Here is a 20,166-nt window from a genome sequence, read left to right as displayed (position 1 = left end):
GTGCAACATTGGAGCTCCCCCATATCAGGCATCATCTCCAAGGTTCCAAGCCATGATTGAAGTCCTCAAAGGGGCCATGTCCTCAATAGGCTCCATCTTAACTACTCAGAGCCAAAGACTCACCATGAGCTGGAATCTGGGATGACCTTCGGTACCCCTTCCCTGGCCTATAGAGCTCTAGGACTGGTAATTAGGAGAAATGTCTAGCTATAGGACCAGATGTTTGGATCTTTGGTTAACAGCTGACCTCCCAATACCCCACTGAAATCATAGACTCATATGTTCAAAACTTAGAAGTAGGAGTTAATGCATGCTGCCCATTTTACAGATGAGGAAACTTGAGGCCCAAGGTCACACAGTAGCATAATCATGTTCAAATCCAAATCCCCCAACTTCTAAATTCAACAATTTTTCCAACAAATCACCATAACCTCCCGGCATCATAAAGTAGGAAAGGCAGGCACACACAGATCCAATCCATGGCATTCAGAGAGCTCTTTTATTTACAAAGCGATTTACAAACATCAGCTTGTGACTCCCCACAGCCCCTTGCGAGGTAGGTCAGTAAGTCATATCTACAGTTTACAGATGGGAAAACTGAGGCACAGAATGGGGATGTGGCCTGCCCCATTGTGAAAAGATCTTTCTTGCCCCATCCGCAAAAGAAAAGAAAAGAAACATATGCATCCTTGCTCCTGGAGTCACCCAGACATGCAAGTAAACACCAATGTTCTGGTGCTCCAGCACACGCTGGTGTTTCCCTCTACCCTCAGGAGGCACCCACCAGGGGTCCACGGACTCCCCATTCCCCATGGTGGTCTATAGTTCAGCTTTACAGATTGTCACGCGCCTGGGCTGGGCCTGGCTAGGCCAGCGAGGACGAAACTCTGAGTGAAGGAGGAGCGAGGAGAGGGTAATGAATCAGTTTCATTCTCAGAACACGGTGGGCTGGGGATAGTGGGGTGAGGGGAAACTGGTTGGGGAGCTCTCGGCACCCCCTGGTTCAGGCATCTGGCATCTGGCATCTGGTTCAGAGAAGAGTTTGGGGCTAGAGGGCCAGTACCACTTGGGTCATGAAAAAGCATTCTGGGGGATGCAGGAGATGAGCAACCCAATGAAATAAACTGGCCTGGGTGGGTGAAGGGGGTAGATCAGTGCCAGATGGGCTGACTGGTCACTGGAGGTCAAGGAGGAGAGGGTGTGACCTCTCAGACACAAGGAAAAGGTTAGCACTCACTCATTACAGCCCGCCAAGTCCCTGGTAGAAAAGACCAATGGGTACTACTACCCCTGACTGGGAAGTCACAGCTAGGACTGTCTCCTCCGAACAGACTCCCTGGCTAGACTCCCGAGCCCCACCCATTCACCAGCCTTAAATCAGTCTTCTTCCCTTTGTACTCCCCAGCCCAGAAGGACTCAGACAGCTACAACCTCTCCAAGGCCCTTTCCTGATGATCTAAATTCTCTCTCAGTCAAGGGCTGCCCGGCTCCATCGTGGGCTCAAAGACTCGATCTCAGGGCAAAGTAGCCGTAGCTAACAAACCCCTATCCCCTCCGGGATCTGAAAAAGCCATCCTGGTATGCCCACTCTTTGCTCTGCGGTCCCATCCTAACAGCCCTGAAGGCCTTTTCCTAAGCCCATGTGAGCCAGAATGGAGCTGGGAGGCCCCATCCCCAGCTGCCCCCTCCATTTGGTCCCTAAAACCTTCCCAGGTACCAGGACTGACCTAGAGAAAACCCCAGTTCAGCATAGTGCCACATCCTATCTACAGGGCCTCCCCCTCACACTCCTCCAAGGGCCACTGAATGGGAGCTATGCCTAAGAGGGGAGGGGACAGGATGGTGTCAGAGCCAGGGTGACCTAGGGCAGGCAAATGGGCGAGCAGGTCATCCCCTCATGTCACGGTTCTCACTTGTAGGTGGGACGGCAGGTGATGGGAGGGCCAGCCCCTGGGGGATGAGCCCCCTCCCCTCCAAGACTTAGCACGTCTCACGCTATCTGGTCTCCAATGATTCCAGGTATTCCAGGGCCACATCATAGCAGAAATGGTACTGCTCCTGTAAGGGAAGGAGGGAGAGAGGGAGGAAGAAGTGGTGAGTTATTATCAGGGTCTTTTCTGCCCATTTACCTGCATACTCCATTCCCCAACATATCACTGTCCCAGGGAAAAGAGATCAGGATGGGAAGCTTTCTTAATAAGGCTGAGATAAGAAGCCTGACAATCCTAGAGTTCTCAGTCACTACGCTGTGAGATGCCACCCAAGGACAGACAAGGGATAAGTCTGGGGACATTAACCATACTCTAGATGCTAGACTCTGAGCATAGGCTATAGAATGAATGGGCACTGGGCATTGGGATAGGGATGCTATACTGGGCACAGTAAATGGAACAGATGATAAGCATTGGGCAGGGAGTATGGGATGAACTAAATGCTAGCATCGAATGGAGAGGACACTGAGCACAGATGAGATACTGAGTATGGGATAGGGAACAGAAGTGCCACAAGAACAGGGTATGGAATTAACAGGATGGTGGACATTGGGTAAAGTATAAACAGATCCCTGCATATAGAATATAGAATGGATGGGCACTGATGACAAATTACAGAGTACTGACTATGGAATGAACAGGGCATTGAACACGGACGGGATTCTGGGCATGGGATATATAATGGACAGGGATTGAAAATGGAGTACGGGTGGGATGATGCATAAAATGGATGGGATACTGGGAACAGGGTATTAAATAGACTCTAATCATGGGGGCACTCGGTTTGGAGCCAACAGGGAATTTGGCATAGAATTTATAATGATATGAAATGGACTGAACGGTGGACATCAGGAATGAAGTGGACTGGGCGTTAGGCACTGATGAGATGCTGGCCATAGAATGTACAATGGATGGGCACTGGGCAGAAGATACAGAAAGGGTGCTGAGCATGAAATAGACACAATGCTGGGCACGGATGGGACACTTAACATGAGATAGAGAACAGACAAGCTCCTCGGCATGGGCATGGCATCAGGAATGTAGTATGGAAGAAGGTGGGGGCTAGAATGAACACAGGGTATAGAAGAAGGGCCCCCAGCATGGGGTAAGCATGTAATAGAGAGGATGCTGGACTTGGCATGGCAGAATGAATAGGAGAGCAGGCATGAGGTATGAAAGGGACAAGGCATTGAGTATGGGGTAAAGATGGGCAATGGGACATGAAATGGATGGGATGCTAAGCATGGTTATAGAACAGTCATGGAGTGTGAATGAAGTGTTAGGAATAGAATAGACATGGCATTAGGCACAGATGAGATGCTGGGCATGGGGTACCAGAATGGATGGATGCTAGGCGTATGTTATAGAATATTGAGAACGGAATGGATAGGGTGCTTGGTATGTTAGGCACAGGGGTAAGGCATCATTTATGGAAAGGACAGGGCTCTGGGAAGGCGGTATAGACGGACATAGGATGTAGAATAGACAATATGTTGGGCACAAGGTATGGATGGAACACTTGGGTTGAAATGAATAGGGTCCTGGCTACAGGAAGGACAGGGCCCCAGGCACAAGGAGGCCCACTCACCAGAGTTTCCACCATGTTGGGCTTGTAGTTACGCAACATCTTGGCAGCAAAGAAAACATCCACCAGGTTATGGCAGCGAATCATCTCCAGGACCGTGGTGGAGGCGCAGAAGGTGCCACTGCGACCACCTCCATTCCTGTCAAGAGGGGAAAGCCCAGCTTTTGAGGGGTAAGGTCCCCAGAGATACCCAGAGGAACAGAGACAGAGATACCCAAAGACAGAGACGGGAGATGGAGAAACAGAGCTAGCCAGAAATCTCAGAGAGACACACAGAAAGAAAAAGACCCGCACATAAAGAGAGCAACCCAGAGCATGGCCCACACCTGGAAGGCTCTCCCTCCTCAATCATCAGCTTCTTCAGAGTCCAACTCAAGTGCCACATCCTAGAAGAGGTCTTTCCTGACCACCACCATCACCCCATCCCACTCACCATGGTCGCTCTTTCCTCTAATTGTCTTGCATTTATTTATATGTGCAGAGGCAGTACGGCATAGTGAACAGAGAAGCTGACCTTGGAGTCAGGAAGACCTGGGTTCAAGTCCTGACATACCAGCCGTGTCACCCTGAGAAAGGCACCTAACTTGTCAGTGCCTCTGGCACCAAAGACTCCAAGATGCAGAACAGATGCCCATCTACAATGGTCAGCAAATCAGTCAGTCGATAAACATTTATTAAGCTCCTACTACGTCCTAAGCATGGGGGATACTAGGAAAGGCAAAAGACAGTCTCTACGTCAAGGAGCTCAGTCTATGGGGGGACAACATGCAAATGACTAGGTACAAAAAAGCCATTGACAGAACAAATTAATCAAATAATCAAAAGAAGGAAAGGATTAGAATTAATTGGTAGCAGGAGTTCCTTACCAGGAGATTCCTACATCAATAAAATCATAGGTTGGGTAAGTGTGTGTGTGTGTGTGTGTGTGTGTGTGTGTGTGTGTGTGTGTGTATACACAGTAGACTATAAGCTACTTGAGGACAGGAACTATTTCATCTTTCTCCTTGTATCACCAGGGTGTAGCAAAGTACTTGACACATAGTAGGTGCTTAATAAATGTTTGCTGAGAGGTAGAGAGGAATCAGTGAGTAGCAGGCGTACATGTGCATGTCTGGGTCGTGCTCACTCCCTCAGCCACAATGTCCCATCTTTCTCAGGGATAGTCTATGGCCTCTCCATCTCCTTCCCAGATGAGGAGTCCCATCAGAGCTTTGATTTTCCAAAGGGTGGCAGTTGTACAGAATGAGGGGAACCCAAGTAACTGCTATTTGAGCTTCTCATTCTAGAGAATCCTCCCTCCCACTCCTCTCTCTACCACAACGCTGACACTCAGCCACCTGCTAGCACCAAGCTAAAGTGAGCAAGCCAATCTACCTAGGCCAAGGCAGGATAGTTGTCCCAAGGTGGCCAGAAGACTAGAGCCCACCAGGAAAGCTTCTCCCCACCTCCATGGCAACCAGGAATGTTGTTGGGTATGAGGACAGAGATCCAATTCTTAGGGCCTGTCTTCAGCTAGCTGAGCATCTGTCCTGCCTGGGTCATGTAGGTGACTCCCCAGACAAGATTTTCACAACCTTTTGTTGTGTCCTAGCCCCCTTTGGCAGTCTAGTGAAGCATATAGACCCCTTCTCAGAATGTTGTTCTTTTTTTTAATTGAAGGAAATGCTAAATTTTAATTAGGCTTAGTGAATATAAACATGTAATTGCTTTCCCATCCAAGTTTACAGACCCTCTAAAATCTTGGTCTATGGATTTCAGGTTAAGAATTCTTGCCTTAGGGGAAGGTGGGAATTCTGTAGGATTTGGGGCCCCACAGAAGGAACCCTCTCCATCATACCTCCAAGCATATACCCCTGGTGAACTGGCATTTTTCCCTGTCTCTTAACTTCCCCCCTCCTGTCCCCCTCAGTGCCCTTAGACAGGCCCTGCTATGAAAGAGGCTGATGCAGCACCCCCAGGCTGAGGGGGGGAGGCAGTGGTTAAAGAGGTCAGCACATACTGTTGGTGAAACATTTTTGTTGGCTCAGCCGAATAGAAGAGCCTGACACATGATTTATCTGTGTGTCCGAACTTTCGAGCTAGAAAGGACTCCGGGGGCCAGCTTGCCCAGCCCCCTTATCTAACAGATGAGGAAACTGAGGCCCAGAGACCAAGGTCTCCCAGGGATTAAGTGGCAGAGGACTCAGCCCCAGGGCCTCCCTAGGGCCAGTTCACATGGCCCCAGAGAGAGGTCCTGAGGCCCAGTCAAGAGCTCTGCAGGCACCGCCCTCAACCCCGCCTCTGGCCCAGAGTTCTAGTACATGCCACTTCCCAGTGGGCCCCTGGTTTTCAGTGCCCAGCCCCTCCAGCCCCTGAGGTCACTCACAGGCAATGCACGATGGTCCGCCCCTCCCCACTCTCAGCCTGCCATTTCTCCACCTCGGCCAGCAAGTGCAGGAAGGCCTTCTTGGAGTCAGGTGTGTCCCGGTACGCGGACCAGCGCAGAAACTGAAAGTGTCGTACCAGCAGATGTCCTTCCTGCAGCTAGGGAGGGCAAGGGCAGGGGTCAGGGAGGACAGAGGGGGCAGGCAGATGGGGAGCGTCCATGACAGAGGGATAATCAAAGGGACACTGGGGACCAGGGGATGGGGCATCAGTGATGAGGGGACATTGTGGGCAGGAACATGGGGAACATCAGAATCAGGGAGGACATCAGGGTGTAAGGCATCAAGGGGAAAAGGATGGAGACCATCAGGGACTGAGTGATATGGGGGTCAGGGAGATGAGATAAATTAAAGGTAAGAGATTGAGGAGACATCAGACCTAGAGGACCCGGAGGTCAAGAGAACAAGGATACCTCAGTATCAGAAGAATGGGGTGGGGGGCAGTCTTCAGCATTAAGGGGCAAAGGACACAAAGGGCAGGGGCTGGGGGGACAGGAGGATGAGACCCATTGAATGTGGAGAGGACAAGAGGACATCAGTATCCCAAGGCTAGGAAATGGGGGGCACTGAAGGCAGAGAGAGAGGAGGACACTAGGGACGTCACAGGCAGGGGACAGGAGCACATCAACGACATGGAAAGGGGAGCAGCAGAAGGACTTGGGGAACAAAGAACCCCAATCCAGCAGCCAGGCCTCGAGCACATTTATGATAATCACAAGGAATTCAATCTGTGGAGCCAGAATCCTAATGCCTCTCAGTTTAATTAGTTGATAATTAAGTCCTGCTTGTATGCATGCACACACACGCGCACACACACCCCTGGCACACTTACCCGAGTAAGATTCTGAACTCGGAAGAGGCGAGCGATGAGGTCATCGTCTGCTGTGCCAGACACAAACTCCACGTCCATAGGGCCGTACTGCTGGCGACCAGGCTCTGGCCAATACTGGGGACAGGGCTGGGGGGTGCAGGAAGATTGGGAGTGAGGGGCTCAGCACTCCCACCCACAGTGGCCCATGTCGACACACACAGACACCTTCTTTTCTTCAGGAGCTCTTTTCTGGTCCCCCCCAGCTACTGGTGCCCTCCCTTCCGAGATTACTTTACGTGTCCCCTGTATATATCTTGCATGTACCTGGTTATTTGCATGATGTCTCCGTCATTAGACTGTAATATCCTTGACAGCTTAACACAGTGCGTGGCACACTGTGAGCCGTTAATAAATGCTTGTGAACTAACTGCCTCACCTACTCACATATGCACAGAGCCACAGTGACACTCCCCCATACACACCAACACAGTCTATACACGTGCACCAACATACACACACACAAACACATACAAGGATGCACCCAGACAGACAGGCCAGATACACAATGACCCACGGCTCCAGCCAACACACAGGAAACCTGACACCTTCACACTCTCACAGAGAGTAGTGCACACGGACCCACTGTCTCACATGCCTATATACGGAGGCCAAACCCACGAGCCTTGCACAGACACACACAGCTAGCTGCCCAAAGATTCACCCTGCCCCCAGGCATAGATAAACACACAAAGGTACCAAGAGAGAAAGATTCGCTTCTCTCCTACCACCCCTCACATGCCTTTGCCCAGACACAAGACTGTGCAATTCCATGGATGCCTCGGATGTCACATCCCTGGGCTGGGCTGGGCTCAGGGGATGGAGGATAAGGGGGTATGGACAATCCAACTCAGCCCCAGAAACCAATCAACCCAAGGGCAGGAGTCAGAGAGGCTACTATACTGGACTTAAAATCAGGATGGCATGGATTCAAATCCTGTCTGACTAGCTGTGCAAACCTGGGCAAGTGATTTAAACTGTCTGGGCCTCAATTTCCTCATCTGTAAAATGAGGTTGGACTAAATGGTCTCTGGGCTCTGTACAAGCTCTAAATCTATGATCCTATGATTTGGGCAGGGGCCTAGGGGTGGACCAAAGACAAAGTGGGGTCACCACAGCAACATAGGTCAGTCACCAGCAAATGCATTGCCATAGGTTCATGCAAGGGGATGGCCTAAGCGAGAGGAGAAAGTGTATTTCCCTCCCTTCCATGCAGAGGTGGGGAGCTATGGGTGTGGAATGCTGCATACAGCATCAGACTCAGTTAAAGTATGAGCTTTCCTGAACTACCTTTTTTTTCCTCTTTTTTTTATTCTTCGTCATAAGGGGTGGCTCTCTGAGAAGTGAGGTATGTATGGAAACAAATGTGATGGAAAAACAAAAGATAGAAATAAAAATATTTTTAATTTTTTAAAAATTCAAGGAGAGAGGACTAGATGACCATTGGTGTGTCCTTTCCTGCTCTGGTCAGTCAGTTAATAAACTATGTGCCAGGCACTGTGCTAAGTGCTGAGGATTAAAAAAAGGCAGACAACAGTCTCTGCTGTTAAGAAGCTCACAGACAAACGGGGAGAAATAAAAGTTCTAAGTAAAAAGCTCTCTGATTCCCCTCTCAGCAAAGCACAATCCTTACCCTTCACTAAGAGGAGAAAGGGATTTACAAGGGATTGCATGGCCAGTTAGAGCCAGAGCCTGGTGCTTGAAGCTGGTGTCCTGGCTCCCGAGTCAGCCTAGACTCCATCTCATCACATCAGCACCCCAGCCCAGGCTGCAGCCCTAATTCTGCAGACTGGGGCAGGAGCACCCGCTTCTGTGAGCCCTCCCCTATTCCTAGTAGCATCGATGGTCAAGAGAAGCAGAGCACATGCCCTGGGTAGCTACAACCAGATTACTCCATCTGCCTGGAGGCCACTGTGAACTGAAACTCATAAAATCCCTCAGTTAATGAAGTCTCCTCTGCTATCTGTTAAAAGCCCATGAACTTAATTGTATATAAAGCCCACTTCCCATTGGAATTAGTGAACAGAGTCACATCCAGCAGCCTTTGCACCCCCGGCAAGTGATACCAAATGCCCTGAGTTCAGTTAGGAAGAGAGGAAGGAAGATGGTAAAGAACTTAGGACAATGGAAGGCCATTTCTGGGGAAACCACTGGGGAGGGAGGAACACAGAGGACAAGGAGCTAATCCAGGGTGTGGCCACATGGGGGATGAAGCCCCTCTGCTAGAGTCTCATTCTAAATAATTGTGCTTTTTAAAAATTTTTATTGATATCTTTTTGGTTTATATCACCTTTATTTCTAAATATCTACTTCCTCCCCAACCTAAAGAATCATCCCTTATCATAAAAAACAGGGGGAAAAAATTAACTAATTATTCTTGCTAATAAGATGCTAAACTCAGTGGATTCTACAATTCTAAAGGACTAAAAAAGTTGTCAACATTCCCTCTAGATTTCAGCCCTGGGAAAAGCCCTGATCACCGAACCCTAGTTATGGATTTGTTAACAGGACTGTGTTGGCTGTGGGAGTTTTGGGGTTTTTTTTCAATCCATTTTGGTGTCAGTGGGTAAGGACTGAACATCCCATGTCCTAAGGTCCCTTCCCTCTGTTCAGAAGCCCTCCCCACACATCTGGCACCTCCCCAGATCCAAGGCTCCCCATGCCACTGAGCAGGAGTGAGGGATCATTGGCCTGAGAGTTGTGCCCTCACCTCACATTCTTTTGGCCCAGTTCTGTCCTCAAGGTCCAACTTACCTTCTGCTCAGTCTTGGGGACATCTTTACCAGGCTGAGAGATCAATATTCTCTGGCTTGCAGACTCCACAGCTCTCCTCCCCTCCACCCCGTGGGCCCTTTAAGGACCCCAAAACCAATAAATACCCTCCCTCTAAGACTCGGCTAACTGAGAAACCCTAAACTCTGTGGTCAAAGAAAAGTAAGTAGTATGAAGCAATGAAAAGAGTAACAGACTAGTAATCAGAAGATCTGCGTTCGAGTCCTGACTCCTACAACTACTAGCTGTTTGACATGAGGTAAATCAATTAACCCCTCTCCACAGACACACTCACCCAGGCAGAATTGGACTGATTCAGCTGATTGAGCATGACGATGGAAGTGCAGCCGTAATCATAGACCAGGCGCCAGAAGTCAGGGGTCGTGCTCTGCAGCGGGTGCAGGGTTACAATGAAGGCCGCACTCTGGGTGTAACTCTGCAGGGGAAGGGAAGGTCCAACACCCCTCAGTCAGCCCACCGCCTCAATCCTCTGAAGCACCTCAAGATGAACATGCAGTTCCTCCTACCCAGCCCAAAGAAGTTCATTCCCGGCCAGCTGTAACACATAGCTCGATTCTTCTGCCTCGCATCGGCTGCCCCGTTTTCCATATAGAAAACATTAAGGCCTGATTGAGAAGCAGATGGATTGTCCCTTTCAACACAGAAGCCATAAAGAGAAGTCACATGGCCCAGCCCCAAGGGAACCATAGAATCTTAGAATTGGAAGGGACCTTAGAACATAGAATATTGGAATTGTAAGGGGCATTGGAGCATAGAATGTTAGATCTGGAAGGAACCTTATAACACAGAATGTCAGGGCTAGGATGGACTTTAGAACATAGAATATTGGAAGTGGGAGGGACCCTGGTACACAGCATCTAGAATACCAAATTTCAAATCTTAGAACATACAATGTTAAAATACAGAATGTCAGGGCTAGGACAGACTTTAGAACACTGAATATTGGAGATAGAAGTAACCTTAGAACACAGACTCTTAGAACACTGAATTTCAGAGCTAGAAAAGACCTCAGAACACAGAATATAGAATTTCAGAGCTAGAAGGACCCTTAGAATGTAGATTCTCAGAGATAATCTAGTCCCAAACTCTTAACACATGGAACACAACTTCTTACCCTACAAGGAATTCACTCAACAGAATCCCTAACAGATAATCATCTCACTTGTCTATGTGAACCTTCCCAGGATTAGAAGGCTCGCTGTTACATAAGGCAGACCATTCTATTGTTGGACGGCAATAAATTTTTTCAAATGATTCCTTTCATTAAGTCAAAAATCTACCTCTGTGCCCCTTGCTCTGCCCTCTGGGGCCATATAGAACAATGTTGGCACCACAACAATTTAAAGACAGCTATTGTGTCTCCCTTTGGTCTAGGTTATATATCCTTAGCTTTTTTAACCATTACCATATGAATACTACTGATGCTTCTTCCACTTGGATTTGTCGTGTCATTGATTTTTTGAATCCAAGAATAGGATCTTACATTTGTTACTACGTCATATTATTGACTGTTGCCCATCACTTTAGCCTGTCAAACCTATCTGGAGTTCTAAGAGGCAATCATCATCATGAGTACTTTTTTTTCCAGCTGGTAAAAATACCAGCAAACTTATTAAAAATGACCTACCTGCTAGTCCCCTATATTCCATCCAATTCAACAAACATTTATTAAACATTTCCTATGTCCAGGGTGATATGCTAGGACCTGAATGTTCTGAACTTGAGATTAAAATCAAGTATAAAAAAGGAGGGATCCATGTCTCAAAAAGTTCAGAAATGGCTGTTCCTTCCCTTGACCTGGTTACAAAGTGTCTCATTCATGAGTTTCCCCCATCACCAGTTTCTTTAACTGAGCAAAAGTCAGCTTAAGTTCCTTAATGTAATAACACCTTTAATTCAGTTTAGTTCAACATATGACATTTAGTAAAGTTTCATATTCTAACAAGTACGGGGGAAAGATCCATTACCAGCTGTAAAATAACACTTTTTTCCTCATCTTCCTCGACACCTATGGTAACTTAAAAGGAGTGATTCTTCAAGTTTCCTAGTTTCATTAGGTACGCATTTATAGGGTAGTAAGTGTTGATGCTGGTGATGCTGGTGATTATCACTATTATTAATTCAACTGAACAAACATTTCTCTTTTTAAAGCTTCTTACTCTCCTGTAGGAGGTCTTCTAAACTACTCTGTGTCACCTGATGCTGACAAAATTGGGAACCCCACAGAGGATTCTGAGATGCCTGGAATGATAACTGTCTAGATTCCCAAGTAATCTTCTCTGGTGGACCCAAGTCAGCTCCTACACTTTTCCATCAGCTAGAGAGCAATCCCGAGTCTACAAAGTCCCATATATCGTTCCCAGGGTAGCACCATGGACAGCTAAATCCATGGGAAACCTTTTGAGATAACCAAGGGCAGTATGCCATAGTGGGTAGAATGCTGGTCTTGGAATTAGAAAGATCTGTATTCAAATCCTCCCTGCATAACCTTAACCTCTCTTTACCTCAATGTCTTCATCTATAAAATGAGGGGGTTGGACTGAATGGCTTCTAAGGTATCTTCCAGTTCTAAATCTATGATCCCATAGATTTAGTTGGGGAGTTCTTTCTTGAGGCACTGTTTGGCCTAAGCAGACAGTTAGATGGAGCAATGGATAGAATGCCAGACTTGGAGTCAGAAGGATCCTGAGTTAGAATATGGCTTCAGAAATTTACTAGATGTGTGATCTAGGGCAAGTCACTTAATGGCTGTCTGTCTCAATTTCTTATCTATAAAACGAGGATAATAAAACACCTACCTCCCAGAGTTGTTATGAGGGAAAATGAGGTAATAATTGTGAAGCATTTTTGCAAACTTCCAAGTGCTATATAAATAATAGCTATTGTTATAATTAAAGGGTCAGCCCCATTTGTGAAACATGCTAGCAGAGTGGGGCATAGGACTTTTGTTATAAGCTGGAAGAGCTCCCAGCCCTTGAGAGGGTAAGAAACAGAAGAGGAGAGGTGCCAGGAAGAACAGCAATGGAAAGAAAAGGAGGAATTGAAAAGATCACAGGGCCGGGCATCAGGAGATGTGGGTCCTACAGACACAAAGGTAGAGCTCTCCTGCCCCTCCATCCCACCCTCGTAGTCAATTACAATAGACGCCGTATGTCTCAGTCCACTAAGTAGAGTTCTGAACAATTCTGTTAGGGTGTTTGTTCTTGTGTTTTCCCCTTTGTTACTTCTACCCATTGCTGAGTTCTGGCCACAGGGGCCATGCCAAACAAGTATATTCCTTCTTCCATGTGACAGCCTTCCAAATATTTGAAGAAGGCTTCAAGCTTCTGAAGGCAGGATACCTTGGAAGAATTTAATATCTGTGGCCCCCATAAGCCTGAGAACATAGCAAGTCTATGATCCATCTATGTTAAATTGGAATGGAACTGACCTGAATTTTCTCACATTAATAATTTCATGCCAAACCAAAAATCTAGGACAGGAGTGGGGATAGGGACAACTTTCTATGTGTATTCGAACAAGGGTCCATGGGAGGAATTGGGTTTTCCCATCACTTGAAACTCTTAATTGTACTCCAAGCCAGTTGACCAAGGTGGAAATTTTCTGAGGTCCAAGAGGAAGCCAGGAATAGAGATTGGTTTTCAGTGACATGGAACTTGATCTAAGGGAGAACTCGTCCAGAGTTTTCCAAAAGAACTACCTCTAAGGATAGGTCTTCAGGATGGTCCCCCAGCCCAGCAGATTAGATAATGCCCACAGCTAGACCTAGAGGTGACCCGGTATGGGTTGGTGGGGAAGGGTCAGAAGGGCTGGAGATGGATTCCAGGCTCCCCACTCCTGCCTGGAGGCCTGAGGCCCAGACATAATTCCCATTCTGGATGCTGAAGGACCAGAGAGGATAGAGTAGGGAACCTATTCACTACAAAGCTGAACTTAGCCCAGTCCAATCTAGTCCAGAAGAGCCCCACCTGCTGTAATCAATACCTAACTGAGATGGATAGATAGACATAGATAGTTATAAAATGCCTAATTTACAAGCTGACACTGATTTCTTTGGGATACAAGGTAGAACAGGCTAAGAGTTCCCTAAGGAGGAGAAGACAAGTATAAGAGGAAGAGGAAATCAAGGAAGCTGAGAGAGATCCAAGAAGTTAGCCTCCCATCCCTCAGACACACCAAGCTCAGAACCGAGTTCTTCATCTTTTTCCTCCCCTGCTCTACCCTCCCTCCAGGCTCCCAAACTCACTCACAGTCTCCCTGTCTCCAGAAAGCTTCTCTTCCTGTGGTGCCTCTTGTGGTTCTCCTCCCCCATCCTCAAGCTTCCCCTATCCTAGACACCTACCTGAACCCCAGGGCTGAGGGTCATCAGTATAGCCCTCCTCCAAGTACTGTCTGCCCCCAGCCTGGCCGCCTCCTCCAACCAATCCCTAGACTCCAGAATGACTGGGGCTGGCCCCTGATAGGGAGGGAATCTTCTTAAAGATTTTCTCGGAGGGTCTGGCTGGCCAGAGCTAGGCAGTCATAGTTGAGCCCCACCCCCACCCCAGCAGCCTGGCCCCCCAGGTCTCCCTCAGGGCAGTGGAAGAGATTTCAGAGAGGTTTCTAAATGGATTGTGGTCAAGTCATCCAAGACTCAGATCCTGGGTGTCCTGAGGTTGGCTGCAACAATCCAGGCATACTACCCTTGCTTTGGTCTGTGATCAAAGAGGATGGGGCAGGACCTATCAAGTAAGCTTTTGTTCCAGGCTGACCCAGCACCTTAGGAAACTTGACCCCTGACTCAGCACTAAAGGGTCCAAGTTTCTGATTCCATAACCTGAAGGTTGACCTAGAACAGGGGCTCAGCACACCCAGGCAGCCAGGGGAGAGGCCAGGCTCCCTACCCACATGCCCAAAAGCTCAGTCCCCTCTCTGGAACTTCTTGTGGATAGAGAGGGAGAGACACCCTCAGGACATTCACCACCATTTTTCTCATTCTGGGTACCTCCAACAGAACCTCCTCTGGGTATCTGGGCAGACAGCAGCCTCCTAAATGAATTCTAGTACACCAATGCTCTCTGGTCAGGGGCTGGCTGCAGCCCTCCCAAACCTCTAAGGTCTTACTAATCCAGGTGCCCCCATCTTTCCTGAGAAGATTATCTGACCCAGAGCCCAAGGAAAGGCAGGGAGAAATGTCCACTCTGATAGGGGCTGGTGCCCAGCAGGCTCCAGGGTTGGAAGAGGGGAGTGAATGATTAAAACTTCCTTGGGACCAGGTAGATAACAACACACACACACTCCTATGATGACCCCATAGTCCCTCATTTCCTCTTCAACGAATTCATAGAATCACATAATGAGTTGGCAAGGACCCCACAGGCCATGTAATCCATCGCTTCCCTGAACAAGGATTCTCTCTACAATATACTCAACAAGTGGTCACCCAACCTCTGCCTGAAAATCTCAATAAAAGGGACCCCCTACCTTCCCTAGGGGACCCAATCCACTTTGGGGTAGCTCTCTTACATCAAGTTCTTTGTATGTTCAACCCATTGTTCTTAGTTTTATCCATGGAAGACAAGACAGTCTTCCATGTGATGGCCCCTCAAACACTTGAAGATGAGCTATCATGGCTCCCCTAAACCTCCTCTTCTGCAAGCTAAACTTCTCTGATTCTTTCATCCATATAGGCAGCTGGGTGGTGCAATGGTTAAAGCACTAGACGTGGAATCAGGAAGACCCAACTTCAAATCTGGCCTCTGACACTTACTAGCTGTGTGACTCAAAGGAAGTCACTTAACCTCTGTCCTGCTCAGTTTCCTCATCTGTAAAATGGGGAAAACAATTGTTCCTACCTCTCAGGTTTGTCATATCAAATGAGATAATATCTGTAAAGTGCTTTGCAAACCTTAAAGCGTTAAATACTGGCTACTATTATTATCATCCCTATGACATGATTGGGGTGGGGTGGAGTGGGGTGCCTCTTGCCATCATGGAGGCCTTCTTCCCAGACGCTTTCAGACTTGTCAACGTCCTCATGACACCTAGAACTGAATGCAAGACTCCAGATGTGATGTAACCAAAGCAAAGGACAGCAGGATTTGACCTCCCTTATCCTGGATGCAGCACCTACCAATTGCATTAGTTTTCTTGGCTGCCAAATCACTGACTCATAATGCGCTTGTGTTCCGCTGAAACCACCAGATCTTTTTTCAGACAAACTGCTGTCTAGCCCAATTTGTACCTATAAAGCAAATTTGTCTAACGAAACAAAAAGGTTGGGATTTTTTGTCTCTATTAAATTCCATCTTAAGAAATTTAACCATATGTTCTCTTCTCTCAAGATATTTTGGACCCTGACTTTGTCATCTAATGTCTCAGCTTGTCCCTCTCAGCCTTGTGCCCCATGCAAATGTACTAAATATGACAGAAAACAGAGAAGCTAGGTGGCGCCATAGTGCACAGAGCAGGCCTAGAATCAGGAAGACTCATTTTCCTGAGTTCAAATCTGCCCTCAGACACTTAACTTAGCTGTATGACTCAGGGAAAGACATTTAAAGCTCTCATTGACCCAGACAATCGTCTAAGACGATAAGCCGGAGAGAAGGTACCAACCTGCATTGATGGAGAAAGTTTCCTCATCTGGAAGATCCCTCTATCAAAAAAATAACAGGTCTGCTCCCTAACCCTATACATTTTCCCAAGTCACTGATAAAAATGTTCAACAGTATAACGCGAAGCAGGCACTCTAGTGGAAGCTTACAAGCTGACCTAGAACCATGAATGACATTCTTTTAGTCCAGTCACTTAACCAGTTCTGAATACATCTAATTGCACATTTCTCAACCTCTTCCACAACAGTCATAAGAAAGAACATGGGACTACAGATTGAGAGTTGGGAGGGACCTCAGAGGTGATCTACATTCTAAACCCCTCCTTCTACATATGAAGCTGAAATTCACAGAATTTAAGTGACCAGACAGAATCAATGGAGCTAGTAATTATCAGGGATAGAATTGGAATTCAGGTCTTCTGGACTCCAGAGCCCATGATATTTCCATTGTGAAGTTCCATCTCATTATCAAATGCTTTTTTGTCCAATTATCATTGTCAAACATGTTAACTCTATCTTCAGCATTCCCTGATATACCAGCCTAGCAACCACATTAAAATAAAAGAAACAGGTTAAGTGTGGCATGACCCATTCTTGATGAAACGATGCTGGCTCTCAGTAATCATGGATAACTACTGCTTCCTTTTCTAGGTGTCCATGAACCATCCCTCAAACATACTATTGTGTGCTCTAGAATTTTTCCAGTATCAAAGTTCAGTTCACTGGCTTAGAGTTTGTAGATTCCATTCTCTTCCCTTCTTTGAACACTGAGACAGCATTTATCCTTCTCTAATCCTGGGGCTCCTCTCCCATTCCCTGTGATCTTTCAAAAATCACTAACTCTCACTTAGCAATTACACCAATCAGTTCTTTCAGGACGTGAGAACCTGGTTTATCTAGGCTTGGACTCTTGAACTCATTATCTCGCTACTTATCTTGGGCATCAATTCCCTGTTAGCCAGCCCCTCCCAATCCAAAGCTCCTTCTCCTTGACAGAGAAAACAGAAGCAAAATTCCCCAATATAGATTCAAAGCACCACCTTTTTGTTGCCTTGAGCTCTCTTCACCAGCCTGAACTCATTGTAAACCCTGGCCCTCCTGACGCTATTCTGAGCTTGGCATTCATCCACTGTTACCCACTCTTGCTTCTGTCTCCTACATGCTTCTACTAGAAAACCACCAGGGAAGGAGAATGCGTCATCTTTAGAGATAACTTGCTGGACTTTTGGGACACTTGTAATTGGTAAGAAGGTTTTCTTTGTGTGTAGCCTATATCCATCTCTCTCAACCTTACCCACGTTTCTTCCAATTCTACCTTCTGGAGCCAAGCAGAATGAGAGACACCCCTCAAATATGTGAAGGCAGCTGTTGTGTTCCCACTAAACCTTTTCCTCCTTTCCCCAGCCCCTCCAACTGTTGCTCATCCGACCTGATCACCCTAGTTGCCCTTCTCTGAAAAATATGCTAGCTAATTACCATCTTTCTTAAAATGGGATGCCTGAAACAAGGCACAATACTCCATGTTTGGCCAGACCAGGGCAAACCATCCTCGTTGTCCAACATCCTCGTCTTCATCCTCATCATCATGCATTTATATATGCTAAGATTTGCAAAACACTGTCCCAATATTATCTCATTTTATCCTCCTAACAACCATGGGAGGTAGATGCTATCTCCATTTTACAGTTGAGCAAACTGAGACAAACAGCAGTGAAGTGACTTGCCCAGAGTTACACAGCTAATAAGTGCCTGAGTCCAGATTTGAACTCAGATCTTCCTGACTCCAGGCCCAGCATTCTATTCACCTAGTTGTTTCTTACAAAAAGACAAACCACAGAGCAAAGGTGTGAGTTAGCATTTTTGGCTGCTATGTCATATTGTTGACTCATATTGAGTTTGCAGTCCACTAAGACCTCCAGATTATTTTCACATCAACAGCAGCCTCCATCCATACTCTGCCCTAAATGCCCAGACGGTTGAAGGGGATGAAAATGTGGTAAAGGGGCAGAATCAAGAGCTTCAGAGGTGAAAGAAAAAAAGAGGAAAGGTCAGGGCCTAGACTGCAGGAATCCAGGGTGACGGCTCAGAGAAAAGCCCTAGGACCACCCCCCTTCCCTCCCAGTGTCTCCCAGTCTTCTTACATCAGTTAAAGCTGCATTGATGTAGTTGTTGGGGTCCCCATCGGTGGAGATGAGGAAAGGCAAGCAGCGGTCAGGGGGCAGGACATCCATGCTCCTGTTCTTCTCCCGGTTCCTGGGAAGGAGGGCGATGCTACATTCCTCCATATCTAATGGGGGTGTCACTGAATTCAGGGTCTGCAAGAGGGCAGAGAAGGAAGGACTGAACCAGCATTCCCTTGGGTTTGAACCAAAGAACTTCCAGAATGCTTTCCTCTCCTCCCCCCTTTTCAAATGAGGAAATTGAGGATCAGAGCAGATGCACGATTCACCCAGAGTCACAAAGCAACCTAATGGAAGAGCCAGGCCTAGAATACACATTACCTGACCCTTTCCCCTACTGAAGGGAAACTCAAAGAAAACCTTTCTTTGGGAGAGATGGAAGGAAGAGCTCTCATTGAGTATCCCCCACCCCACGCTTCCCATCTTAGCCCACCCAGCTCATACCCACCACTATATAACAATCTATAACCTAGGCTGCCTTGGGGGTTAAGGAACCCAGAAGTCTATGGGAACAGGTTTGGGGCAAAGCAGATGCCCAACTGCAGAGATACAGCCAACTGGGAGTGTCCCCAAGCCCTGAATGCTACCTCCTGGCCCACTTACAGAATCACAAGGGGTTTCTGAGGTATCCAGCTCATCTGACTTCCATTTCAGGTACCAACCAGCCCAGAATTGTGGGGAAAGGGGGACTGCAGTCAGAGGGGTGGACTATCTCTCCTCTTCTTAAAGATTCCCAAATGAGGGGGTCTCATAGCCTCCATAAACCACTAACCCCAATGCTTCCCTGTCTAGATACCGGGACACCTTTCTAGTGTCTAGTTTTATAATTCCTTCCTGGGCAGCCTCAATCCATTCATTCCTAATTGGTCCTTCCCCGCCCACCTCACACACACACACACACACACATATACCATGTACCTGAAATTCATCCCTCAGCTGGGAGGAGTTACTCTGGGGATCAATTCGGATCATCTCTTTATAGGTGGCCTTAAATTCACTGACAGGGATAGTAGTTTCCCCACACAGGCAGGCCTCCAGGATTGCATCATGGATGAAGACATACTGTTCCTAAGGGAGGGTGGAGAGGGTGTAGGACAGGAGAGTTTAAATCTTGCCCAGCCTCCTCTCCATTATTCTAGGTTGGGTCAACCCAACATACCGTGGGCAGGTCCCATAATTCTGCTTAGAAACATGGAGAGAGATAGGACAATGGGTGAGCTCTTTGGGGGAGGGATTGCTCTGTTTTAGAGTCTGCAGAATATAGTACAGTGGCTGGCACACAGTAAGTGCTTAATAATTGCTTATTGATACACTGACTAGACCTTTCATAGGGTGGAGGCCATTGAGGGCCCTTGCTGAGCAGGGCCTGGTGGGATTCCTTGGGGATGCTGGTCAGGGCAATAGGACACCCACCCCTGCGCACACGCAAGCACACGCAATCACACCATACCTCCGTCTGGATCATGTTGATTCGGCGAGAGCAAAGTGTCTTGACACAGTTGTAGATGTCTACAACGCCCTCACATTCAGCCATATCCAGCATCACATCAAGAACAATGTAGCAGCCTGTCCGGCCGGTGCCTGCACTGGGGAGATAGCCAGCCACATCCTGTCTCAGGCCACTGGCAGGAGAACTGGAAATGGGAGGGAGGAGGGAGGTAGCCATCCTGGGGCTGGGAAGAGAGGGGAGTGGCCGTGGCCCCATCCGTGATGGGGTTAAGGAGTCGGGGTGTG

At 47.5% G+C, this 20,166-nt stretch overlaps 1 protein-coding gene across 3 annotated transcripts in view; it reads right to left on the bottom strand.

The window, feature by feature from the left end:
* Window positions 1-471: 471 nt before the first annotated feature.
* The window catches only part of PTPRU (protein tyrosine phosphatase, receptor type U), a 108,684-nt gene continuing 88,989 nt past the window's right edge, over window positions 472-20,166 (bottom strand). Inside the window, exons 23-30 of one of the 3 annotated variants that reach the window (XM_027864553.1) lie at window positions 19,883-20,105; window positions 19,351-19,500; window positions 18,394-18,567; window positions 9,935-10,075; window positions 6,832-6,957; window positions 5,942-6,099; window positions 3,580-3,715; window positions 472-2,058 (exon numbers count right to left, since the gene is read on the bottom strand). In XM_027864553.1, the coding sequence (XP_027720354.1) occupies window positions 1,996-2,058; window positions 3,580-3,715; window positions 5,942-6,099; window positions 6,832-6,957; window positions 9,935-10,075; window positions 18,394-18,567; window positions 19,351-19,500; window positions 19,883-20,105 (1,171 nt within the window). In that variant the 3' untranslated portion in view covers window positions 472-1,995. The remainder of the gene's footprint in view (window positions 2,059-3,579; window positions 3,716-5,941; window positions 6,100-6,831; window positions 6,958-9,934; window positions 10,076-18,393; window positions 18,568-19,350; window positions 19,501-19,882; window positions 20,106-20,166) is intronic. The other 2 variants (XM_027864554.1, XM_027864555.1) reach the window with 2 other exon arrangements.

Source organism: Vombatus ursinus, unplaced genomic scaffold, assembly GCF_900497805.2.
Source record: "Vombatus ursinus unplaced genomic scaffold, bare-nosed wombat genome assembly UNPS02014775.1, whole genome shotgun sequence".
Lineage (NCBI taxonomy): Eukaryota > Metazoa > Chordata > Mammalia > Diprotodontia > Vombatidae > Vombatus > Vombatus ursinus.
Note: the sequence above shows the minus strand (reverse complement) of the source record. Positions and strands in the feature narration are given on the sequence as shown.